At 43.8% G+C, this 27,082-nt stretch overlaps 1 protein-coding gene across 3 annotated transcripts in view; it reads right to left on the bottom strand.

Annotated features, from left to right (window-relative positions):
• Positions 1–27,082, bottom strand: part of ARHGAP45 (Rho GTPase activating protein 45) — a 235,205-nt gene that overhangs the window by 11,634 nt on the left and 196,489 nt on the right. For 2 of the 3 annotated variants that reach the window (XM_075314588.1, XM_075314569.1), the window contains exons 15-21: positions 23,691–23,771; positions 23,485–23,565; positions 21,828–21,997; positions 16,589–16,777; positions 16,021–16,158; positions 15,514–15,737; positions 4,845–5,067 (exon numbers count right to left, since the gene is read on the bottom strand). In XM_075314588.1, coding sequence (XP_075170703.1) covers positions 4,845–5,067; positions 15,514–15,737; positions 16,021–16,158; positions 16,589–16,777; positions 21,828–21,997; positions 23,485–23,565; positions 23,691–23,771 — 1,106 coding nt within the window. The remainder of the gene's footprint in view (positions 1–4,844; positions 5,068–15,513; positions 15,738–16,020; positions 16,159–16,588; positions 16,778–21,827; positions 21,998–23,484; positions 23,566–23,690; positions 23,772–27,082) is intronic. The other variant, XM_075314578.1, reaches the window with a different exon arrangement.

A 27,082-nucleotide genomic window follows, 5' to 3' on the forward strand; every position in this document is an offset into this window, starting at 1 on the left:
AATTAAATTGAATCCATTCTTTCCTCTACTTGTGAAATATTCCTCCTGCCATGGGTTGCAACACAACTCCAAAACATGATTCATTCATCCCCATGCTTAATGGTTGGCGAGATATTCTTTTCCTGAAATTCTGTGCCCTTTTTTCTCCATACATACCTTTGATCATTGTGGCCACAAAAAAAAGTTCTATTCTAACCTTATCAGGCCACAGGACTTGTTTAAAAAATGCATCAGGCCTGTTTACATGTTCTTTTGCATACTTCTGATGCTGCGATTTATGGTGATTTATGGTGACTATGCAGGAAAAGTTTCTTCTGATGACTCTTCCATGAAAGACACATTTATGCAGGTGTCTCTGAACAATAAAACAATGAACCACAACTCTGAAGTCTGCTAAATCTTCCTGAAGGTCTTTTGCAGTCAATCGGGGCTTTTGATTTGCCTCTCTAGCAATCCTACAAGCAGCTGTCACAGAAATTTTGCTTGGTCTTCTTGTTTCTGTTCACTGCCATTTCTTAATTACATTTTGAACTGAGGAAAGGGCAACTTGAAAATGCTTTTGTATCTTTTTTTAGCCTTCTCCTGCTTTGTGGTTCTCCACCACTTTCATTTTCACAGTGCTAGAAGATGCTTAGAAGAACTCATGGCTGCTGTTTTTTGGCACAAGATTAAAGGAGGCTGGGTTTTTACAAAGCTGGGAAATTTGCATTACCTGCCCTTTCCTAGCGATGATAGGGAACACGCCATACCACCAACAGGCTAATTAAGGTCTTAAACTTTGGTCAAAGTTATCTGAGGACACAAATCTTCAAGGGTGGCCAAACATTTGCATTGGCCCATTTTCCTTCTTGTAATTTTTAGAATGTAAAAGATGATAATATTTTTTTTGGACCTAAGACCTCTTTCACACATCAGTTTTTTGCCACCAGTTACAATCCGTTTTGTGACTGATGCAACGGATCGTCGCAGTTTGTGTTAAAACTCATGCAATGGATCCTGTAAAAAAAACAGAGAGAGAGATTTTTTTTCTGACCAGAGGTGAATTTACACAACATCTGAGCATGCTCGGTTGAAAAAAACGTATCCAACGCCGGAATCTGTCATTTGACGGATTGCAACGGATCCTGCGCCTAAGCGCTGTCCGTTTTTTTGACACAGACAAAAAACGTCCATATGGACGTGGGCCAGAAAAACATTTTACGACCGATCAGTCGCAAGACGGATGTATCATGAGGCCAGCTGTCGCAATCCGTCGCTAATACAAGTCAATGAGAAAAAAAATTGGATCCAGCGCTGGATCCGTTTTTTTTACACAACGACGGATTGCAACTGATGACAAAAAAATGATGTGTGAAAGAGGCCTAAATTGCAAAGGAAATGTGTCATCTTTAACTTTATCCCTTTAAAGCCCGCTTTACACGCTTCAATATATCTCACAATCCGTCGTTGGGGTCAAGTTGTAAGTGACGCACATCCGGCATCGTTTGTGAGGTATCTGCGTGTGACATCTACGTGCGATCAGGATTGAACGCAAAACCGTTGATCGCAAACACATCGTATCTTTGTCTAGAATTGAGCGTTTTGTTGCACGAACCTAGTCAATTGTAACGTGTGACATCCCTCATACGATTCTGGCCCACGATTGGAGGTGAGAGGAGCGGCTGTGTCTGCTGCAGCTCCGGTCACCTCCATGCAGCAGCGCTGGAAGCGACGCTGGACCATCCTGGATTACGCCGGACATGGAGGGCTTTTTTGGGCTGATTAAAGTGGTTAACCAGGGTATATGTTTGTGTTTTTTATTTCTAATAAAGGATTTTTTCGGGTGTGTGTGTTTATTTACTGTAATTTACAGATTAATCATGGAAGGTGTCTCATAGACGCCTGACATGATTAATCTAGGACTTATTCGCAGCTATGGGCTGCCAATAACTCCTTATTACCCCGATTTGCCAACGTACCAGGGCAAATCTGGAAGAGCCGGGGACAGTCCCAGAACTGTCGCATCTAATGTATGCGGCAATTCTGGGCGGCTGTTGGCTGATATTGTTAGGCTGGGGGGCTCCCCATAACGTGGAGCTCCCCATCCTGAGAATACCAGCCTTCAGCCGTATGGCTTTATCTGGCTAGTTTTAAAATTGGGGGGGACCGCACGTTGTTTTTTTTAATTATTTAATTATTTATTTCACTACACAGTATAGACACGCCCACCGGCTGCTGTGATTGGGTGCAGTGTAACACCTGTCACTCAGCGTGGGGGCGTGTCTCACTGTAACCAATCATAGGCGCCAGTGGGCGGGGAAAGCAGGGAATACGAGATTGTTTAATGGGCGACCGGCTTTTTCAAAACAGTAAAAGCCGCCGGAGCAGTGTGAATGCAGTGCAGCGCCGGGGATCGGGCATCGGTGAGTATATGAGAGAGGGCTGCTCAATTCAGTTACTCAGGAGTTTAGCGGTCACCAGTGAATCCTTCACAGGTGACCGCTAATCAGGGCGCGACACAGACAGAGCCGCAGCATGACAATGAAGTCGGGTGAGGTTCACCCGAGTTCATTCTGATCGTGCGGCTCTGTCTGTGTCTGCTGTCAACTACCATTCACCGCTACTACATGGCTGTCTGTGTCTGCTGTCAGCGGCCATGTAGCAGAGCTGAATGGCAGATGACATAGTAAAAACGCATCTCTACACATTACACACGCTTGTCAAGTCAATAAATAAAAAAAAAAGAAAAAGGTGCCCAATGCATATTTAACATAGACTACTAACGCTCGTGTGACAGCAAATGAACGACCTATGTGCAATCTCATAAGATCCCGTATGCAACCTGAGCGTGTCACATCGCAAATGCGATTGTACAACTAATTGCAACGTGTAAAGCAGGCTTTAGAGATCATTTCATCTACAACTTGCTTAACTGTCCACAATAACAGTAATTTTGACCAGTAGTGCCCAAACGTTTGCATGCTACTGTATATACAACTAGAGCTAATCCTGGTTGTTTAAAGAAAGATGGAGTGATCAGATTTATTGATATCTTTGCTGCTTCACCAAGAGTATTCCATAGCCTTTAAAATGAAAGCTGAGGTTTAATTTCTCGTCCTTATAATCAAACTTTAGAGCACAAACTGTGAACTCCCTATGCATACCTCAGAAGCATGGCCCAAATTTATATCACTGTATACATTGCCATATGTCACCCATTACAAAGACAATTAGGCTATGTCCGCACGTTGCTTTTTACCTGCTTTTTACCTGCTTTTTTGCTGCTTTTTCAACTGCAGCGTTTAATGCCAAAATGGTTGTGTTCTGCTTTTCAAGCAAAGTCTATGGGAATTTGGGTTTCTTGTCCGCACTATGCAGTTCAAACTGCAGCCTTTTTGTTGCAGAACTTTGGTCAAAAACTCAGCTTTGCAGTGCAAAACCCAAATGGCAAAAACAATTGACATGTCAATTGTTTTTGCCATTTGGGTTTTGCACTGCAAAGCTGAGTTTTTGACCAAAGTTCTGCAACAAAAAGGCTGCAGTTTGAACTGCATAGTGCGGACAAGAAACCCAAATTCCCATAGACTTTGCTTGAAAAGCAGAACACAACCATTTTGGCATTAAACGCTGCAGTTGAAAAAGCAGCAAAAAAGCAGGTAAAAAGCAGGTAAAAAGCAACGTGCGGACATAGCCTTATACTGAAGGGATAACATTTCCTTTATGTCATGCTTCCCCATATAAAACTGGTCTTATTTATAGTAAAGAAAGGTTTTCTCTTTTGTCTTCCTCTAGGTGAATGGGAGCTTATGGATATTTCAGACAAGAGCTTATCAAACGTTTTGTATTAAAGCCTCATCAGACAGACCAAAATAATGTCTGGACCTCACCATGTATAGTGGAGGTTCATACTAAAATTACAAATATTTTTCAATGTGTCTTGTTTTTGTCTCCAGAACCCAATATGAATATATAATAACAACATTATTGACGGAGTTTGTACGCAAAGGGGGTTTTCAACAACTTGGACAACCCCTTCTCAATCCCTGTTTCCCCCTATTAAAATAACAACACCTCTGGTGTTAGCGCTGTTGTAGTGGTGTCCCCCTGACTTCACATCTCCTTTAGGCAAATCAAACATTTGAATGTAGTGAGGAAATAGCTGCAGCTCTCACTCCTCTGGATGTCCGTTACGTCCAAAAGAGGGGGCAGTGAAGCCAGTGCTGATTGGAGGCAGGGATCGCTTGACATTGTTTTGGAAGTTTTATGATTAATGATGAGTTGAGTGCTCTTCTTTGTGCTGAACGCTTTTTTCATGTCACGTGACATTGTTTTGTCACACGATCTCTGCAGCCACTCCCCAGGAGAGTCCATGTACATCACTGGAATCGGCACCAGAGGTGAGTCTAGTTTTTATTATTCACTTGGAGGAAAGAGGTCAGATAGTGCTAAGTGGTCTTAATGGGGATGTTCTCCAGCACCAGATGAAAGTGGGTAAAACTTAGAGTTTAATTATATATGATAAAATAAATTGGCAGAATGTGCACATATTTTTAAAAAAAAAAATTTTTTTTATATCCTATATGATTAAATGCTAAGTTTGAACTAATTTCCTTTGGTGTTGGAGAACTTTCCCATTTTTAGAGCTATCCAACCTGCTTCCCCCCCAGTGAATAATAAAACTTAAACTCACCTCCAGTGCCGGTTCCAGTGGTTTTAGCACGGACTCTCCCGGGGATTGGCTGACGGATCGCGTGACAAAAGAATCATTTAGAGATACCCTGAATATTTATGAAAAATTCAATTTAAAAACTTAGCTCAACAGATAAACATCAAAGAAATCCAACAGGTTTATGTAAATAGTTTACCTCATTGGTCCTCAATAACTTATCCATTGCTATAGGATTCTCCTCGAAGATCTTCTCAAAGAAGACAATAAGTGCTTCCACAATTCGAGCTTGGTGAGGATAATCAACCAGAGATGACAGAGAAACAGTAGCATCGATGGGACGTGGTCGCATCAGTGCAGGCCCAAAAACTATGCCAAGGTTGCTGGGGCTCATCTTATTGATATGCTCTTGCTCTGAAACTCTTGAAGGGAAACAAGGTTAAAATTAACTATCATCAACCACAACAAAAAGTTGAGAAAAATATTGCAACTTAGAGTTTAGATGACAGTCCTGGTTAGCTACTCCCATATGGGCATGACATAGGGCAGGACAGGGTGTCATCACGTCTACCCATTAAATTCATCATGCACTACACAAGTCTTAATATATCGCTCCCTATATGCATACTTCCATAAAAAGATTAAAGGGATTGGAAGGTCTAAAATGACAAGTCTACAATCACTCTATGACTGCAGACTTATGAAGCCTCACATTATATGCAATGTGCGCCGTGAGGATTCTCCAGTGTTAGATCCGGGAACGGCGGTCACATGGCTGCAATAATGTGATATACACACTCCCGACCAGAATCCGACTAGATGGGCATGGCCTCACTCAATACACTTGCAGTGTTCAACGTTTCCAGCTCTGACATCGGAGAATCCTCACAGCACACAGTGCGAGCATTGTGAGAATTCAGAAGCTTGTAGCCACATAGAGTGACTTTAGACTTGTCATTGTAAACCAGAAAACCCATTTAAATGATGAACTGAAATCACCTGTGGATCAGCCTATCTAGAATTTGACATTGCGCAGAGTGTCCGCAGATAGTGAAATGAGAATTCTTGATCCCAGTCTGAATTTTCTGAAGATGAAGAGTCCAAGAAGTTAAACTTATTCAACATGGATAAGATGCTTATTAGGCAATCCGATCAAAGAACCAGTTGATGAGAAAATCTCTACCTCAAGAGGAGGAGCAAACCAGTGAAAATGTCAAGGAAGGCCTGGTGATAGGGAGAGGGGTCACCATCTAACTCACCTGTGGCTGATCCCTGAGCTCCCTAATGTCCCTAGACGGGGCCTTCCTCCCGTGCGCAATCACAAGCCTAGGGCCTGGCTAACAATGGACTTGCCCTGACTAGTGCGCAGGCTAGCAAAACACTGGTGTTACTACTAGTATAAAGTCCACACAAGAGAAGGGGGACAAGCGAGGGAGACAAATTCAACAAAAACTCCAATTCTTCCTCAGAGAGGAATTCCACCAAATCCACTGGAAAGATCACCCCAGCTTTCTCCAGACACAACTACTTTACAGGTCAGCATTTAATGAACTATAGCCGGCATAGGAGAAAGTGAGACTTCAGTTGATAAAGCGGAAGTGTATGGCTGCAGCTGAAATTAATAACTACGTGTCAATCACAGCAGATAGAATGGAACCTTAACCCATTCAGCACCAAATAGAATTAAATGAGCTCCTACTCAGGATAAACGATAAGCGGTCACTAACGAGGACTGCGATCAGCTAAATGCTTTGACCGTCTGATCCCAGAATGCCCGAGATCATATCAGGCCGTGACACCCTTGTGACATCATGTCATGTTAACAGTGCAACAACAAATCAGTACGCTCAGACAGAGCTGAGTGACAACAGTGCTGTACCGCGACACCAGAAACAGAGATTCAGTGCTGGAATTGGGATGGTGAATAATGTCCAGGAATCCAAGATGTTTTGAAAGGGGGCAACCCCTTTAATACTTCTAGGAGAGTGCTCCCTAAATCCAGAAACCTTATATCTGTTGAATCTTTGGGGAAGACCAATAGTAAATTTAATGACAATCAGGGTCAATGCTAGATGTTTAATGTTGTGTTCCCTGTAGAAAAATCCTCAGACAGATGATGCAGTGTCGATGTATGTATATATATATATATAAATATATATACTATTATATTTATTAATATCTAAGTATATTAGGAAAGTGTTAGGGAGAGTTAGGATAAAAGATAGGGAGTTACATTAGTAGTAGAAAACCTCTTTAGGCTTTAAAAGGGGGCTTTACACGCAACATCACTAACGAGATGTCGTTGGGGTCACGGAATTCGTAACGCACATCCGGCCTCGTTAGTGACGTCGTTGCGTGTGAAATGTACGATCGACCGCTAACAATCAAAAATACTCACCTAATCGTTGATTGTTGACACATCGTTCTAATCCCAAATATCGTTGCTGTTGCAGGACGCAGGTTGTTCGTCGTTCCTGAGGCAGCATACATCGCTATGTGTGACAGCCCAGGAACGACAAACAACACCTTACCTGCGTCCTCCGGCAACGAGGTGGGCGTCACTTTCTGTCGGCTGCTCTCCGCCCCTCCGCTTCTATTGGACGGCTGCCGTGTGACATCGCTGTGACGCCGAACGAACTGTTCGCTTAGAAAGGAGGCGGTTCGCCGGCCACAGAGACGTCGCTAGGTAAGTACGTATTGACGGGTCCCAGCGATGTCGCTACATGTAAAGCAGCCTTAAGTGTGATAGTCCATTACTACTTTGGATGCTATAAACATTTTGTGGTCCTCCATTAATCTTCTGAAAAGCTGTTCTTTACAGCATCCACCTTAAAAAATTAGCTTATAGACCATAATTAATGTTAGCCAGAATGGTCAGAGAGTTCCAGCCTTTAGGGTCTCATGAACCCAGGGGCGGACACTGACAGCTTGGGGCCCCTGTGCAAGAAATTGTGCATGGGCCTCCCTAGTCTATGCGACAAAGCAGCATATATAAAATATATAAAGCTGAATGTGTGAATGTGTGTATGTGTGCATGTCCGGGATTGGCATCTGCACCGTCGCAGCTACAGCCACAAAATTTTGCACACCCACACGTCTGGACCCCGAGAGCATCATAGGCTATGTTGTGAGGCAAAATGTTAACCTCGCGCGTTCCAATTTACCAATCAATTTTGCCCCTATCTACATAATGGGGAAAAAGTGAAACGAAAAGTGTATCCGCACCGTCGCATTTACAATCACAAAATTTTGCACAGACACCGCATGTGACCCAGGGAACGTCATAGACTATGTTTTGACAGGAAAATTTAACCCCACGCTTTACAGTTACTCTTCAAAAAACATGCCTCCATTAAAGTAAATGGAGCCTGAAACTACAGGTTATTAGTAGGAGCTGTGATTGGTTGCTATAGGAACAAAAGACATTCATAGTATAAGAAGCTTATATGTGAGGTAATAAGATGTCGGTGGGGAGACGGATAGAGAGAGAAAGACAGAGAGACAGACAGAGAGACAGACAGAGAGACAGACAGAGAGACAGACTAAGAGACAGAGACAGACGGTGAAAGAGACAGACAGAGACAGATGGTGAAAGCGACAGACAGAGACAGACTTTGAAAGAGACAGACAGACGATGAAAGACATATACATAGACAGACGGGGAAAGAGACAGACAGAGACTGACCTGGAAAAAGACAGATGGGGAAAGAGACAGACCTGGAAAGAGACATATGGGGAAAGAGACAGATGGGGAAAGAGACAGACAGACATGCAGACAGGGACAGAGACAGACAGACAGGGTAGGAGGAGACAGCCAGAGAGACAGACAAAGATAGATGGGGAAAGACACAGACCTTGATAGAGACAGACGGGGAAAGGGACAGAGAAATAGAGACAGACAAGGAAAGAGACAGACAGTGACAGGCAGACAGGGAAAGAGACAGACAGGAAAAGACACTGACAAAGAGACGGGGAGACAGACTGAGCAATAGACAGACCTGGGAAAGAGACAGACCTAAAAAGAGACAGATGGGGAAAGAAATATCGAGATAGAGACAGACAAAAAAGGCAGACAGAGACAGGCAGACAGGGAAAGAGACAGACGGGGAAAGAGACAGACGGGGAAAGAGACAGACCTGGAAAGAGACAGACGGAGCACATTACTTGGCCAATTTAGTTAAATCTGTGTGGAATATCTGTGGTGTTGAAATATATGTTGTGAAATGCTTCTATTAGCATAGTTTTTGCCTTTTAATAATTACATTTCTATTTATTTGTTTTGTGGTTTTTGTGTGCAGAATACATTTTTGTTAATACATTCTATTTTGTTAACAACAGATATTAACCCGGGCGAAGCCCGGAGAGATATAGATATATACATATATATATATTATTCTGTATAATATTATACTGACCCGGAGGTGCATCAGTGCCAGCTACTGACTATTCTGCTGCATGTCACCACTGTGAAATTTTTAATAAAGTCAAATAAAATTCCATGTTTTAGTCATAAAACGTTGTTGCACAATTCTCTATATGCTCTATAGTCCTCCATATAGTCCAAAGAAGAGTAGAGCCAGCATCCGCAGGTAATATTAAAAACCTTTCCTTTATTCTTCAAAAATGGTGTCATGAATAGAGATAAGCCACCCCCCTGGCGTTCGAGTTCGGTTCGTCGAACGGAGGACCCGTTCGACAAAAGTTCGACGAACCGTTCGACGAACCACTCGAACCCCATTGAAAACAATGGCAGGCAAACACAAACACATAAAAACACATAGAAAACACCTTCAAAGGTGAACAAACAAGTCCCAAGACACCACAAACACATGGGAAAGTGACAAGGACATATACTCATGCGAAAACAAAAGAGCTGGACGAGTAAAAAGAGGAAGAGACACAGATATAGGCATGTCATGCTCTTCTAAAATTATGTAAAACACCGCAAGGGGACTCCAAGCAGAGTCTCCCTTTTTTCCAAAAATTAGGCCACACATACCACTTCAGTGGCATCACTTGTGCCCCAGTTGCAAACTGGATGTGTTGATTAGCATCAAGCACATTCAAAAATACGCCAGCCTTAACTGTCCAAGATAACACCGGGGTAGGTAGCAAAGTCTTTACTGAACTATGACTTGTTCATCTTGGCTCATTTTTAAAAACACCGCAAGGGGACTCCAAGCAGTGTCTCCCTTTTTTCCAAAAATTGGGCCACACACACACCACTTCAGTGGCATCAGTTGTCCCCCAGTTGCAAACTTGACAGGTTGATTTGCATGAAGCACATTCCAAAATACGCCAGCCTCTACTCTCCCCAGGATGACACAGGGATAGTAAAGTCCTTGCGGATCCATGACTTGTTCATCTTGATGAACGTTAGTCTGTCCACATTGTCACTGGACAGACGCATGCACTTATCTGTCAGCACACACCCAGCAGCACAGAAAACACGTTCAGAGACAACGCTGGCTGCGGGACACGACAAGATCTCCAAAGCGTAAGTGGCGAGCTCAGGCCATTGTTCAAGATTTGAAGCCCAAAATAAGCAAGGCTCCAGTTGCAAAGTCATGGCATTGATGTTCATTTGGAGATATCCTGTATCATCCTCTCCAGCCGTTGACTATGTGTCAGACTTCTTGTCTGTTGTGGCCTTGCATTGGATGGTCTAAAAAAAATTATGAAACGATTCCATAAAATTGCTGTTACCAGCACCAGATACGGTGTTGCTGGTACGGTTAAACTGATAATGACGAAACAGTCCCATGTTTGTCAAGTTACAACTGGGAGATTCACTCTGTGCACCACTGGTGTTTGGTGGAAAAGCCGAGCTAAGATCGAGTAACAGCTTCTGCTGATACTCCTGCATACGTGCGTCCCTTTCTATGGCAGGAATTATTTCACCAAATTTGGACTTGTACCAGAGATTTAATAGTGTGGAAAGCCAGTAGTCATCATCACTTCTAATTCGGACAATCCGAAGGTCATGTTGTAGGTAGTGCAGCAAGAAGGCGCTCATGCGTCTTGCGCATCCATGCGGACCAAGTCCTTGCTGTGTTTGTGGCGGCAAGGTGATAACCGTGCTTCCTTCCTCTGACATCTCCCCCCAACCTCGTTCAACCGAAATTTGACCAAGGTCTTCCTCATCTACTGAGTCTTCCATGCCCATTGACAGTTTGTCCTCCATTTCTTCCTGGTCTCCTGCACCTTCCTCAACATTTTGGCTGCTACCATGCGCCCTTGTTAATCCCTCTCCCCCACCGTCCTATGCCTGGCACCTTGGTGATGCTGAACGTCTGGACCTTGTAGATGTTGGTATCCCTTGCGCATATGAATCCTCCTGTACTTCCTCCACTTCCTCTTGTCCCACCCCCTGACTCTGAATAGTGGTTAGAGTGTGCTCCAGCACGTAAATGACTGGAATTGTCATGCTGATAATGGCATTGTCAGCGTTAAACATATTCGTCGCCATGTCGAAACTGTGCAGAAGGGTGCATAGGTCCTTGATCAGAGACCACTCCAGCAGTGTGATCTGCCCCACCTCTGCATCTCGTTGGCCCAGGCTATACGTCATAACGTATTGCACCAGGGCTCGGTGGTGCTGCCACAGTTGCTGCAACATGTGGAGAGTCGAATTCCACCGTGTCGGCACATCGCATTTCAGGCGATGAACCGGCAGGCCAAAAGACTTCTGGAGCAATGCAAGTCGGTCAGCTGCACCGGTTGAACGGCGGAAGTGAGCAGAGTGTGACCGTGCCCTGTGCAGAAGCCCATCTAGGCCAGGATAGTGGGTTAAAAATTGCTGGACAACAAGGTTGAACACGTGAGCCATACAAGGCACGTGTGTCACCTTGTCCCGGCGTAGGGCCGCACCCAGGTTTGCAGCATTGTCGCACACGGCCTTCCCTGGCTGTAGGTTGAGTGGAGACAACTATTTACTAAACTTGCTCTCCAGAGCTGACCACAACTCCTCAGCTGTGTGACTCTTATTTCCCAGACATTTCAAGGTAAAGACCGCCTGATGCCGTTGAGTTCTGCTGCCAGCATAGTAAGGAGGTGTGCGGGATTCCTTGTGCGCAGTTAAAACGTGGGTGGCCTGACCAGGCAGGCTTGGGGCGGAGGTGGTGGAACCAGACGAGGTTGAGGAGGCAGAAGCAGTGGAGGAACTTTCACATACAGAGGATTGATGCACAAGTCGTTGGGACGGCAAGACTTGTACAGCAGACCCTTCTCCATCTCGCACCATAGTTATCCAGTGCCCAGTCAGCGACATTTAACGCCCCTGTCCATGCTTACTGGTCCAAGTATCGGTGGTGAAATGCACCCGGTCACACACAGAGTTTCTCAAAGAAGCGGTGATGTTGTGTGAGACATGTTGGTGTAGCGCAGGCACACCTTTCTTGGAGAAGTAGTGGCGACTGGGTATCTGGTACTGGGGCACTGCGATTGACATAAGGTGTCAAAAATCCTCTGTGTCCACCAGGCGGAAAGGCAGCATTTCTGTAGCCAACAGCTTGCAGAGGGTGAAAGTAAACCTCTTACCTTTGTCATGGCTCTGAGGAAATGGCCTTTTAATTGTCAACATCTGAGGGACCGATATCTGGCTGCTGTGCAAAGACGGTGTGGAGTAGGGTGTCCCTGGAAAACTGCTGGTCTGTGAGGAAAGTGCAGGCGGAGACATGATATTGCCTTCATTCAAAGTTGGTGCTCTCGATGTCTGAGAGAGCTGTACAACAGCACCTGTTTCCCCCCCAAAACAACTGATGATGACCTGCCAAGCAAACTGCCTGTTGTGGTTAAAGAGGTGGAAGGTCTGCATAGAAAAACATGTGTGACAGCTGTCCCCACAGTCATAGAGGATGAAGAGCGTGCAGATGCAGTTGAAGGGGCAGACGGTGGTTGGCCCGCTCCGCGAAGACGCATTGTAGCACAGTGAGCTTCCCACTGGGACTTATGCTTGTTATTCATGTGACGGTTCATGGACAAAGTTGTCAAACTAGTGAGTTTTTGGCCTCTACTCACAGATTGGCAACAAAACCTACAGATCACATGAGTTTGGTGATCCTTTGTAATGTCAAAAAAGGACCAGGCAATGCAACTATTAGAGCCCATGCAACCTGCAGAGCCATCCCGACTTGTGCTCAGAGGCAGAGTTGTGGCTGAGGATGCAGTTGTTGACATGCTGCCAGTACTCCGTCTTTGTCCAGGAAGGCGCAAGCTAACCTCGTCGTCAGTCTCATCCTCCTCCAGTGCTTCTGCTGACCTCCTCGAGTGCCTGACTGTGGGTTGACAGTAAGTGGGATCTAGAACTTCATCATCAACCGTTGTGTTTGCACTCCCCTCGCCCTCAGACCTAACCTCTTCCTGCCCTGACTGAATATTTAAGTTCTCATTCCAATCAGGTATCTGAGTCTCATCGTCATCAGTATGTTCCTCATTGTCTCCACCAAGAGGTGTTACCGTTTGTGAATGAGGGTCTACATTATGCTCAGAAACTTGGTCATTAGGGCCTGAATCAGACTCACAAAGCTTCTGGGCATCACTGCAGACCATTTCCTGGTCTGTACTCACTGTAGCTTTTGTATATAGAATGAAGGAAAACGGGTTTTAGCCGCGCTAAAAACCACTGATGCAGGATTAATAAAGAAGTTTCTTTTTATTTCAGCATTCCAACGCGTTTCAGAGACAAGGACCGTCTCCTTCCTCAGGGAAAAAAGAAAGAAGAAAAAAGAAGAAAGAATCCTGCATCAGTGGTTTTTAGCGCGGCTAGAACCCGTTTTCCTTCATTCTATATACAATTTTTCACCATTTTACAGGGCCGCTGCTTTAAACCACGCTGACACTCACATGCGATCTAAGGAGTTGTGACTGGCACAACCATATCAGGTGAGTGCACCTTTTCCTTTCTTATCATTCAAGTTATTGCGGGTAAGACCCTATTTGCGCCTTTTGTCTCCCCACCTCTAGCTCACTGTAGCTTGGGAGCAGACCTCTGATTCCCAGCCTATAGTGTGACTGTACAGCTCTGCAGACTCACCCTTCTCTGTTACACCACTGTTACAGAGACTCACACTATTACAGTGAAAAGCCAGCAAGTAACTAGCTAGGCTTTTTGTTGATCGAACCGTTCTCGAATGTAACTCGAACTACCGAACGTTTACCAAATCGTTCGAGTTCGTCGAACGACTTTAACACCCCCCAAAATCACTCGAACATGAAATTGGCGAACCTCAAACATCGCTCATCTCTAGTCATAAATAAGAACTCATTAGTTCGAAACGTATAGACTAGACAGTGTCTATGTTTTAATGCATCTTTTTGAAAAGTAAAGTGAAGGTTTTTAATATTACCTGCGGATGCTGGCTCTACTCTTCTTTGGATCATTTATTCAGGAACCGGCCTGTCACCTGTCCGTTTACCAAACCGTCAGAGAGTTTCCGTTTATTGTAGTGAGCTGAACTGTTCTTCTTGCTTCTATATTGGATTATTCCTCTATATAGTACAATGGCCCAACATTGCCTTCCATATAGTATAATGCACTCCCCATAATCCTCCATATAGTATAACACACTCCCCATAGTCCTCCATATAGTATTATGCACTCCCCATAGTCCTACATATAGTATAATGCACACCCCATAGTCTTCCATATAGTATAATATATATCCCATAGTCCTCCATATAGTATAATTGTAGCACACGTAGCGGCATCCCTGCACTGTCCTGCCCTTCTTCCCTGGCGAGGACACCGGCATACTCACACTTCCAGGGCCTGCCGCACAGACCTCCTGCGAGCACACTTAGAGCGTGCCCCTATTCTTAAAGAGCAAGTGCATGCCTCCCAGCCCATGGATAAGAGGCATTAGGTATTTAAGGCACTCTTCCCTTATGGGAGGTACCTGGGCAACGTGGTCTACACATTGCTATTTGTCAGGTCCTTCGTGCTGCTGCTATTTTGCTGTTACTCACGCTAGTCTGTATTCTAGTACCAGGTACCAGCTGTATCTGTTGTACCTGCTGCTAAACCATTCCGTAAGAGCTGTATCTGCTGTACCAGCTGCTGCACTAATCCGTACCAGCTGTATCTGCCAAATCCACTGCTGTATCCATCCATTCAGGCCACTCTTGCCGAATCAAGCCGCCCCAGCTGCATCTGTCATATCAGAGACTGTCTGTATCCGTACCCCTGGAGCCAGCTGTTGCAGCACCAAATCTCCCTGAGTGGTACCTGGTTTCTAACTGCACCCAAGTCCACCCTCACCATCAGAGGCTCTGATGAATACCTAGTGTGCGCCTAGTCACACCCCTAAAGTATATTGTGTGCTGCGTCCCAATGGGTCCACTTCCCACTCGCACCTGCGAGCATCACAATAATGAACCCCTAATAGTCTTCCATATTGTATAATGCACCCCCATAGTCCTCTATATACAGTAGTATAAGGCACCCTATAGCCCTTTATATAGTATAATGCACACTTCATAGCCCTCCATATAATATAATGCACATCCCATAGTCCTCCATATAGTATAATGCACCCCCATAGTCCTCCAAATCATATAATGCACCCACAATAGTCCTCCATATAGTATAATGCACACTCCAAAGTCATGGGCCACATAGTGGCTTTGTGGCCTGCTGCCATCGGTGGTACGCCACTGGAACAGACAGGATTGAAATTGCATCTGCCCTATCAGTTCATAGGGCAAAGAAATTTCCCATAATGTCATGTTGCTGATAGGATAAAAGGAAAACAGATTTACATTCTAAACTAAAACATTTGCATTGGGATAACACATGAGGTAGAACTGCATTAAGATCTGCGGTAGACATATTCTGAACCTTTTACTTTACCCCTGTATTGTAGACATACCTGCACAAATGCTTTATCAGATACTGCAGTGTGACCCTGTTTTCAAAGGGCAAATCCTGTAGCAGTTCTTTCAGTTTTTCCGCCATAACCAGTGCCTCTGGCTCGGTGTCTGCCCCTTTGTCCTCAAGTCTGGATGCTTTGCCATTTTCACAATCACGAAGACTTTCTTTTGCAAGACCCATCAAACCATTATAAAGACGAAATGGCATCAGAGGCTCAGGGAGCTAAGGAAGTAAATATATTGGGGTTATTAAGTTAGCGAACCTTCCTGTCATAAGCACTGCTTTGTAGTGGGACAAACTAACAGCAGAAATAATAATAATGGAACTAATTTGAGGGTTTCTAACCTACCATCATTCTGTGAAACCAAAGCTGGACTTTTACCGCTTATTTTTCTTGAAGGCTCTTAGTGTAAATTTTGTTAAACTAGACTTGGATTTGGAATAGTGGAAAAATTAAAAAAACAAGACCCTGAATAATGGAAAAATGGGTGTAAATATACATCACCTGGCGGAGATAGAGCTTCAGGACATTGCTCAGATCATGGGGTGAGGCCTGAGAAAGTTCAACTAACTCCTTCCCATTTTCAAATGCCTGACACAGCTTCTCCACTCGAGTCTTTACCCCATTCACACGATATATACCCTAATAGACATGACAAATCAGCACATTTTAGTGTTTATATGAGAGCCACCAATATATGAGACAGATGATTCTACTAATACCTTATGCTACAACAGCTAATATAAACTTGTGTTAATAATAATATAATAATAATAATTTTTATTTCTATAGCGCCAACATATTCCACAGCGCTTTACAATTCAGAGGGGACATGTACAGACAATATGAGACAATACAAAATAACAAAATTAAGATACCAGGAGGAGTGAGGGCCCTGCTCGTAAGCTACAGTCTATGAGGAAATAGGGGAGGCACAAAAGGTGAATGGGGGAAGGGAGAAAAGCTTGTCATAAATGGTCCAGCCATCGATTAATTTACGTTAATTTACAGTAACTATGAAAAAGGTATCAATTAGAGAAAAATGTAAAAAAAGTCATCAGATTATCGTCACCTTCATGGTTAATGCTCGTACTTCAATCTCCGATATACACTTGCAAATGAGAAAAGGCACATGATCTGGAGATCTCCTTGCTGCCTCTGAGAAGTTCCTGCCAAACAAGAGTAATCGACCTTGCAATTTCTTGTGACCACACTGTATTGCCAGCGTTTCCAAACATTTTTTGTGGCATGCCAGGGAACACTGGGCAAAATAAAGAGAAAGGTATGGAAATGTACGGAAAGCAAGAGAATACTGGGTGTTTGCAATTAAAAAAGACAATTATCATTTGTGCCTTTTCCACTTGGTCTTAAAACACATTAAAAATTCTTATAATTTAGAAATGTTCTGAATAAAATTTCATGAAATATCATTCACATGCAGAGATGAAAAACTTCATCGAAAATTGACCACTGGGGCGGATTTGAACTCAGACGGCATGAATATGTATGCTCTCCATGTCAGCATACCATTTATCCCACCTTTCCACACCAAAATCTACTACGGTATTCACCTTGCTGTTGTTTTTTACTCTACAGAAACATCACAATGGCTTAAAGGAGTTGTCCACTACCTTAGCTGTGCCCCATGATATTTGTCTGCTTGAGATGGGAACTTTCACAATTACCTTTAATTACTAAAGGTCTTCCGGTCATCTGATGCTAGGGCTGAGATTACTCTCCCTTCCTGGGACATCACGTCAAGTCCAGCCTTGTTCCGGGTATTGGATGTTGACATGATGTTACCAAGACTCCCTCTGACTGCAGCCACGTGACCGTGACTACACTGTGGGTGTCCTTCAGCATCGCAGGGGAGATGTTCAGTAAACGTCTGTCATGAGTATGTCATGGCCTGATGTGATCTGGCATCAGAATGTCACAGAGTATAATTGATAGCAAATCCTCTCTAGTACCCGTTCGTCGTTTACTGTAAGTTGGAGCTTATTTAATTACTTACGGTGCTGAAGGGGTTAAATTTACTTTTTATACGACTGTGATTTAACAAGTAGTTGTAATTTCAGCTGCAGACTCTCCCTTCTGCTGTAAATATCCACTCCTCACTGCTACCTTTGTCGGCTATAGTTCATACTATACTATCCACACTGTAGGAGCTTGTCTCTGGAAGAGCTTAGGTGTTTGTTTCTGTTTCAGCTGAGAAGTTTCCAGCCGGAGAAGTTGTGAGGTTTTATTTGTTGTGTCTTTCTCCTCCTGTTTGCCTTAACTCCCTTGTGTTGTCTTAAGCTGGGTTCACACTAAACGACAGCGACAACGACGTCGCTGTTACGTCACCATTTTCGGTGACGTAACAGCGACCTTATAAGTCGCTGTTATGATCGCTGCTTAGCTGTCAAACACAGCAGAAGCAGCGATCATAACGTCGCTGTGCTGCAACATGTGCAGAGAGCAGGGAGCCGCGCTTAGCGCTGGCTCCTTGCTCTCCTACAGTACACATCGGGTTAATTAACCCGATGTGTGCTGCAGCTACATGTCACAGTTCAGAGAGCAGGGAGCCGCGCGCACTGCTTAGCGCTGGCTCCTTGCTCTCCTTGCTACAGTATACATCGGGTTAATTACCCGATGCATACTGCAGCCACATGTGCACAGAGCAGAGAGCCGGCGCTGGCAGCAAGAGCGGAGGCTGGTAACCAGCGTAAACATCGGGTAACCAGGGAAAGGTCTTCCCTTGGTTACCCGATGTTTACGCTGGTTACAGCTTACCGCAGCTGCCAGTGCCGGCTCCTGCTCGCTTCATTTCGTCGCTCTCTCGCTGTCACACACAGCGATGTGTGTGTCACAGCGGGAGAGTGACGACCAAAAAATGAAGCTGGACATTCAGCAACGACTGGCGACCTCACAGCAGGGGCCAGGTCGTTGCTGGATGTCACACACAGCGACAGCGACGGGACGTCGCTGCAACGTCACAGAAAATGGTGACGTAGCAGCGACGTCGTTGTCGTTGTCGCTGTGTGTGACACCAGCTTTATGGCAATGGTGAGATTAGCATCTCGCTGGCCTTCATACTGGGCAGCGTGAGTTCAGGGTCAGCGAGGGCCTAGGCACATGATGACGCATGGGTGGGGGGATAAGGACCCATCTAGGGACATTAGGGAGTGCAGGGATCAGCCTCAGGTGAGTGTTAGGAGGTGACCCTGCCCCCCCCCCCTCTCACTAGCCCCAGGGTCTTACTTTGTATTGCTTCCTTGGTTATCTCTCTGTGCTGTGCCACTCGCCGGAAGTCCTCTAACAACCTGCGTGACACCTGCAGTCACAGTGTGACAGCGTCTCTGCCTCCTCTTACTGATGAAAGAGCTAAAGAGTACTGTTATCTGAGTGAGGAGGGAGACACTCACTGAGGATGGAGGAAGTGAGGCCGTTGTGATTTCCACTATCACAGTGGGTGACACGGCACATTCCCCTTCCCAGCCCACACTGTGTCCTGTCTCCAGTGTCTGTCCTGACACAGGCCCTCATAGTCCTGATCTATGTGAGTACTGCACATCACGAAGAGTTAAGACAGTGATGGAGAAGAGATTAGGAGTAGAAGACTATAATAAAAATTATAATTATTACTATTATAAGACAGTGATACTGAGATGTGAGAGATAGAGATCAGTGTTTATAGGATGAGGGGACGGGGAGGAAGCTGACATCTTGCCACTGACATCAACAACAAAACCAGTTCTATAGACAATAGAAATGCTGCAGAGTTGAATTTGCCAAATTTACGTCTTCTGCAATGAGTAAATCAACTCTGCTACATGTAGAAAGTATTTTTTTTTTCTGCATCTGACATTTTATAAGTTCAGCTCTGCTACATCTGACTAGTGCAGGTATAGAAATAACAGACATGCAAAGCTATAGTGCAATTATCTTAAAGTGGCTTTCTCAAGTTTAGACGGTATTCCCTACCAATGAGATAGTGGATACTTTACCAATTACTGGGAGTTTGATCTTGAGAACCGGGCCTCTGAAGATCCTGTGTGAATGGAGCAGTGGTTGATTTTGCGCACTGCCCCTCCATTTATGCCTGTGGGAGCATAGAATATAGTGGAGTGCTGCTTTCAGCTGATCTGAGGGGTTCCTGTTAGAATTAATGGGGAGGGGGGCAGTGCGCATGAACGACCACCTCTTAACTCACACAAAATCTTCTGAGGTCCAGTTCTTGGGATCATCCCCACAGCAATCAGTAAATTATCCCTTTTTCCATTATTAGGGAATAACTTCCAAACTTGGAAATACCTTTTTATAAGGGTCTGATAATAATAACCTTATCCACATAATAGATCATCAATATGAGACTGGAGGGGTCCAGCCCCCATACCCAGTAGCTGTTATTTGAATTGTAGATGTACGGATGTAAACACATTATCAGAGGTGCAATATACAACTGAATTCAATATTTAGCGGCCAGTAATGGGTATTCACAATGGCTCTGATTTCGGACAACGCTTTATGTCACAGGACTTGCAGAGAACATAGGGCTGCAAGTGGCTGAACAGTGAATGAAATATAATTTTATAAAGCTCCACTGCTGTGTTTTTTTTTTAATATACCACTGGAGTGGTGCTACTAAACTAAGTTCCCTGCATTTAGTCTTAGGCCAGAGTCACACTTGCAAGTGCTTTGCGTGTAACTCGCGCGAGCCTCGCATCGCATCACCCGGCACGGCCGAACACTCTCCAGACAGGAGCGTCTGAGCTGCATAGAGATACATGCAACTGACCCGCTCCTGTCAGGAGAGTGTGCGGCCGTGCCTGGTGATGCGATGCGAGGCTCGCGCGAGTTACACGCAAAGCACTTGCAAGTGTGACTCTGGCCTTATACTTAACATCTGCCATCCTCTGCACAGCTCCCGTCAATCTTCAGCAGTTTGTCACCTGCCTGATCTCTTCAGTATTTATTGGAATGCGCCTGAGGTCATTTTTGAATCCACGTCTATAAGAGCCTCGTTCTTGCTTTCATAGATTTGCATTGAGTGCTTGTGACCATTACCTCTACCCAGTCTGAAGCTGCGGTCACAAGATGGCGCCGCGGGACTGGAGCAGCGCTGATAACAAGGGAAGACGCAGGAGGGTGAGTATATAACTACGGTCAGGGACCTTAGATTAGAAGCAACACTCCAACACTGAAAAAAAATCCTTGGAATGGTGCTTCAAAGGGATTTTCCAGTTCTAGGTTTCTAACTTCTCCAGGTCCAGTTCTGACCTTCTGCTTCAGTTCCGGTAACACATACATATATACACATCCATAAATGCAGTATCACAAGCATAAACAGTACAGCACCAAGCACTGCACACATAGCAAAGGCAATACATATTTTATATGTTCCCCTTACTGACCTTTTTCACTATATACAGTTTAGTATATACTTTGTCAGTAAGGGGCACAGATAAAAGCTAACTATGATTGCTGTGTGCAGTGCTGATGCTTGATACTGATATCAGCAGTCGTTGCTCGGACAGTGTCACTGGAGATAGGAAGCTGCCGAGTGAAGATAGAAGAGGGAGAGATTGAGGTGGAGCTTTCAGTGTGTCTGATAGGTGTCGGCTTACAGGCCATTGCAATGCCTGATGGAAATTGTAGTAATAAAGCACAGGAAGTTAGTGGAGAAGAAGTTAGCTATGCAAGCATCAGAGCTGCAGCTAGCACAGAGGAAAATGATGATAATAGGTAAATGCTATTAAAATACAATGTAATTAGAGGCACATAATAGCAAGATTCATTGAAAAATAAAACATCAGTGGATAACCTGTTTAATGCTAATCACTTACCAACTGCAAATTGCTTATTAAAAGCAGTTGACGACTTTCAGGAAAGTGGACCCCAAACACTATAAAATGCCTAAAATAAGGAACATAGTAGGGCCTTACCCTCCCTGGGTTCAGTGCCTTCTATAACCCACTGCTCTGGTCTACGTTTTTTGGCTGCTTTAGTGACGTCATGTTGAAGGCTCATAACAATGTTGCTGCCAATCACTAAGCTCAGTGTCTCATGCAATCTACCTCAGCATAGCCACTAAGCTCAGTAATTGGCTGCAGCGTTAATGTGAGCCTTCAACATGACGTCACCAAAGCAGCCAAAAAACTGAGACAAGAGCAGTGGTGGATAGCCAGCGCTAGTCCCAGGGTGTGTGAGTCACTACTGTGTTTGTTATTTTAGGCATTTTAAATCATTTGGAGACCATTTTCCTGAAAGTGAACAACTCATTTAAATAGAAAAAAGGTCCTATCTCCTATTCAAATCCCCATTCTTACCTCCTCGCATTCAGCTCCTTGGAAGTACACATAGCTGTTACATTCCCGGCATTTGCTTGGTGTCCGTAATTTTCGTAGCCTGTGTGTCCGAGCTGCCCGAGATAAACCAACATTACGGAATGGACCACTAGAGAGAGGAACCTCCAAGGCAGAAGGCAGCCCATTAATGTCTGAAGAAGAAAAAAAATGTTTGTTTTATTTTGTTAATTTTTGCCGTTATGATGGCCTTGAAGATTTGCATGTTTTTAATCAATGTTTTGAAATTTGTAAATGATTTCTGAAAATGTATTAAGAAAGTTGAGGTGTTTTTGCTCCTTAAATCCTGTTCCATGAAGAATAGGAGAACTGTCTAAAATTTCCTGGGTTTTGTAATTTAAATGTTGGTAAGAATGGAAATGGAATAATTGTCGCTCTACATGTAGGGACCTTATACTGGGTCACAATTGCATCAATAAAAAGCAGCTGAACAGCTGTTTACTTTCAACTGAACAAAATGTTAAACATGGAGAATTCAAGGCCTAGGGTAAGGTATAAAAAAAGATTAATAAGCCATATTAACAATGCAATAAACTTTATTGAAAACAAAAATGATTAAAAAATATGGTGTAATACAAAAGTATAATAAAAAAGCACAATACTATACAAAGGTCAAATGTGAGGGTACAGACTATGTACAAAAATTCATAACACAATGAGCACTAAAAAAAAAAAAATAGGAGGAAGCTGAAGCGAAATGTGCGTCGGGGCCTTTCAGAACACTCAGGCACTCTGCACTTTATAATGGGTAAGCACCTTATCAGTCTAACATACACCGTTGTTGACTGCCTCTCATATCCCTACTGACTGTCTTTTATTTGACTTCAGAATTTTTAAACTTTCTGGTATCACATTTGTGGTCTACTGTCCACTTACTTGGACGTTACTTGTCTGACACGTCACTTGGGTTCCACCTTGTGGCCGCATTGGACCATTACACCCTCTCAGATTACTATTATAAATACAGACATATTCATTCTAGGTGTGAATTTGGCTACATGGATATTATCCTCTAACCATATATCTGTTTTGACATATATTGTCTTGCTCTTGCTTAGAATTATCATTAATCATTTTTTAAATTTTTTTTTTACAAGTGCTCTTTGTGGTATGATTTTTGTACATAGTTTGTACCCTCACATTTAATCTTGGTAGATCATTGTGCTTTTTGATTATATTTTGTATTACACCCTATTTTTTATTAATTTTTGTTTTCAATAAAATTTACTGCATTTTTAATAGGCCTCATTACTGTTTTTTCATATACTTACCCTAGGCCTTGAAATCTCCATGTTTCATATTTTTATTTTCAAATTCTAGTATATTGGGAGATGCCTTTACTTTTGGACTATGGTCCTTTTAATTCCCTTTGATCCTAGTATCTCCATATTTAAAGTTGTTTACTTTCAGTGGCAACACCTATGAATTGAAAAGTGACACTGACAACCAATATAGCTGCCCTTTAGTTTGTCACCTTTGCAAAAACGGCTGGACCAACAAAAAACAATATCTCTGTAAGTAAAATTTACCTAAGTTCTGACTGAATAAAATATGGACATTGTAACATTTTGGGTGGAAATCTTTTTTACTCATAATTCAGTGCTTAGCTACTGATATTGACCACCTTGCTCTAGTGTAGACAGTCTTTTATTTTCATCATCTCCTCTGGGTGAAAGAGGTTGGGTCAGTTTTTCTGGGAAACCTGTACAAATAAAACACACATTTATCATGACTTTAAAAGAATATTTGGAGGATGAGTTTGATTGCATTACACAGTTTTATGTGCATATTATAGATATTACTTTACTATGTGCAGATATTTAGTACCTGATGAATCCTTGCTTCCAGTCAGATCCCCCTCAGTCAGAGCACTAGGCCACGACTTATGGACTTGATGGCCTTTTCCTCCTAATAAAGAGATAAAAGGAAAATATCTGTTCACTTAATACCATGTACAAATATACATTACCATTATAGTGTCCATACACATTAAGCCCCCGTCACATTTAGCGACTTACCAGCGAAAACGATGCGACCTGATAAGGATCGCTGGTAAGTCGCTGGGAGGTCGCTGGTGAGATGTCACACAGTCAGACCTTACCAACGGACTCAGTAACGATACAGGTCGCAGTAGCGACCTGTATAACGATCTCTGCTGTCATTGCGACCCTGTCACACAGTGTCAAACATAGCGATGTGTCCTGCCCAGCAGGATATCGCCTTTGAAGAAAATGGTCCAGGACATTCAGCAACGACCGGTGACCTCACAACAGGGGCCAGGTCGTTGCTGGATGTCACACATAACGAGATCGCTAGCGAGATTGCTGTTGCATCACGAAAACCACGACTCAGCAGCGATGTCGCTAGTGATGTTGCTTAGTGAGACTTGGCCTTTAGATGACAGTTTGCCGGACCTGATAATCTTAGGGGTGCTTTACATGTTGCAACATAGCTTCCGAAATATCGTCGGGGTCACGTCGTTAGTGACGCACATCCGGCGCCAGTAGCGACATCGCAACATGTAAATCCTAGGTGCGACGATAAACGATTGCAAAAGCGCTGAAAATCAGTGATCTGTGTAGCGTCGTTCAATTCCATAATGTCGGGTTGACCGCAGGTGCGATGTTGTTTGTCGTTCCTGCAGCTCCACACATCGCTGTGTGTAAACCCGCAGGAGCAACAAACATTTCCTTACCTGCGTCCCAACAGCAATGCGGAAGGGAGAAGGTGGGCGGGATGTTATGTCCCGCTCATCTCCGCACCTCCGCCTCTATTGGCCGGCCGACGTCACTGTGACGCCGAACGCACCTCCCCCTTGAAGGAGGGATAGTTCGGCAGTCACAGCGACGTCGCTGAGCAGGTATGTGCGTGTGAAGCTGCCGTAGCGATAATGTCCGCTATGGCAGCAATCACCACATATCGCATGTGCGACGGGGGCGGGTACTATCGCGCTCTGCATCGCTAGCCGATGCTAGCGATGTCGCAACGTGTAAAGCCCGCCATAGTGGGGCCAATCAATAATAAACACCATGTGTATCAAAATGGCTAAACTTTCCCCTGGTATCAGATGTCAGAGCACGGAAGGATCAGGTACGTTGTACCTTAGTTGGCAAGGACTAAAAGACGCTGGCAAACATGTTCTTCTTCCTCCCAGCCATTGAAAACACATGCATCATTAAGCATGCATGTGTAAGGGGAAGGTGGTAGGAAAAACAGCTATACCAGGTGCATGGACAACTTTACTCTAGCCATAAACAGGAGATATTTATCTGGAGACTACTGGAGATCTAGCTAAACTTTGAGAGGTCTGCTTACAGGTCTGATGTCTGTAGTGGTCATAAGACATGATCTGTCAATGATCTGCAGACAAGTATCTAACAACATTAGGTTAACAATGTTTAACAAGTGGCAGTTCAACTCCCCAAGAATTTACATATATAATTGCCAGTTGCAGATGTAACTGTATCCCACAATGCACTGCAGCACTGTCAGTTGCGCAGCCGCAGTTCGCGCCCACATCATAGCCATGGTAACCAGGGACAACAGTGCAGGCGGAACCCAAATTGTGGGCTGAGTAAGCACAATTCTGTTCCCAGTCTAACATTGTGCTACTCATACCACATCCAGGTATAATGAGGTGTTGGTGTTTGCGATGTCACGGAGCAGTAAGGAAGTGTGGCCGTGTATGTCCGCCCTTGCCTGACATCACCATGCCTTGTGCGATGTTGCACTGACGAGACATGGTATTTTTGACATGTTAATAAATTGTATCCTCTCACTTCCTATGTGTTTTTTGATCCACTTTGGGAACGTACAATCACACACACATCAAACTACACAAAACAATGTACCACCTCCAATTATAGTCACAACAGCTTACAAGAGACCATATAGTGTAAACACACAGCACACAGGGGAGACACCACATAGTAACACAGCTCAAGAAACACAACACCAGATACCAATATACAGCACACAACAAGGAAGAGACAGAGCACAGGGGTGAAAGAGGTCAAATGACGCAACACATACAATATACAAATGCAGAGGGATGACATACAACAGATATGTTGGAAAGCGCAAACAGTGTGACACATGTCCACTGCTCCTGTCAGCACCACTAAGCATACACAGATGTTCATTTCACCGCACTCCCGATACGATAGCATCAGGCCTATTTCTAGTCTTCATACTATGAATACAACAAAAATAAATTGATGCACAACATCTCATAAATCAAGTAACCCATTAATCATAAAGCCACTCCATAATCAGATATATAATAAAAAACGAAGAAAAGCAAAGGAGGTTAAAAAGCTGAGATAAAAATATATTTTTTATTAATCAATCAATAGTCATAACATAAATAGTAATTAAGGAAAAACACACCTTAAAAACAAGGTGCTACTAGATGTTCACAAAAAGGATTTTTGTGGGGGGGGAGGAGAAGGATAAAACATTTCCCAATCTAATCCCGCAAGAGGCAGACACAAAGGTATAAATTAAAGGGAGGCACAGGGAGAGTACAAAATATAAATATAATAACTAAATAAAGGGCAATGAACAAAAGTGGGAGCTATTGCACATATTAATCCGTTATATTGCTCCTTGTCCCAGCCATAATTAGGCAAAGTGAACTCATTAATTGCCCTCCAAACAAAAATAAAGTCTCACCCATGGACACAGTATCTCTACCAGTGTGTCTCTGACTGCCAAGGAAACCTCCGACGCGCGTTTCGCGATGTTAATTGACCGCTTCGTCCGGGAGAAATGATATAGACTGAGTATTGCAGGACCTTAAATCCCTGGTGATGTGACCGGATTGGTTGTGTATAAAAAGGACCTATCTAGTCCCAACAACCAATCCCAGCTAGCCATCGGCACATGCGCGCCACGTGTCCTCTGGCCAGGAACGCCCACACCAGTCATCATGAGGATAAACAAGGGGAGTGTGCACAGCGTCCAGGGTTTTCTGTGGTAAGATGCAGCATGTGATTACATTGGGTGTTCTGTATACTTCCATGTGACTTTTTATATGTGGTGCGGTGTGTCAGGACTCTCATTTATAATTATTTTTCCATACCCTACATTACATCTTTGGATGTTCATGCTTCTTTACAGTCAGTGCAGTGTTACATCTGTTATCATTATTATAGACATGCTGTCCTGTTTCTATCTGCCATCCACCTGCTTTGCAGAGTGTTCATTCACTTGGATCA

This window comes from Anomaloglossus baeobatrachus, chromosome 1 (genome assembly GCF_048569485.1).
Source record: "Anomaloglossus baeobatrachus isolate aAnoBae1 chromosome 1, aAnoBae1.hap1, whole genome shotgun sequence".
NCBI lineage: Eukaryota > Metazoa > Chordata > Amphibia > Anura > Aromobatidae > Anomaloglossus > Anomaloglossus baeobatrachus.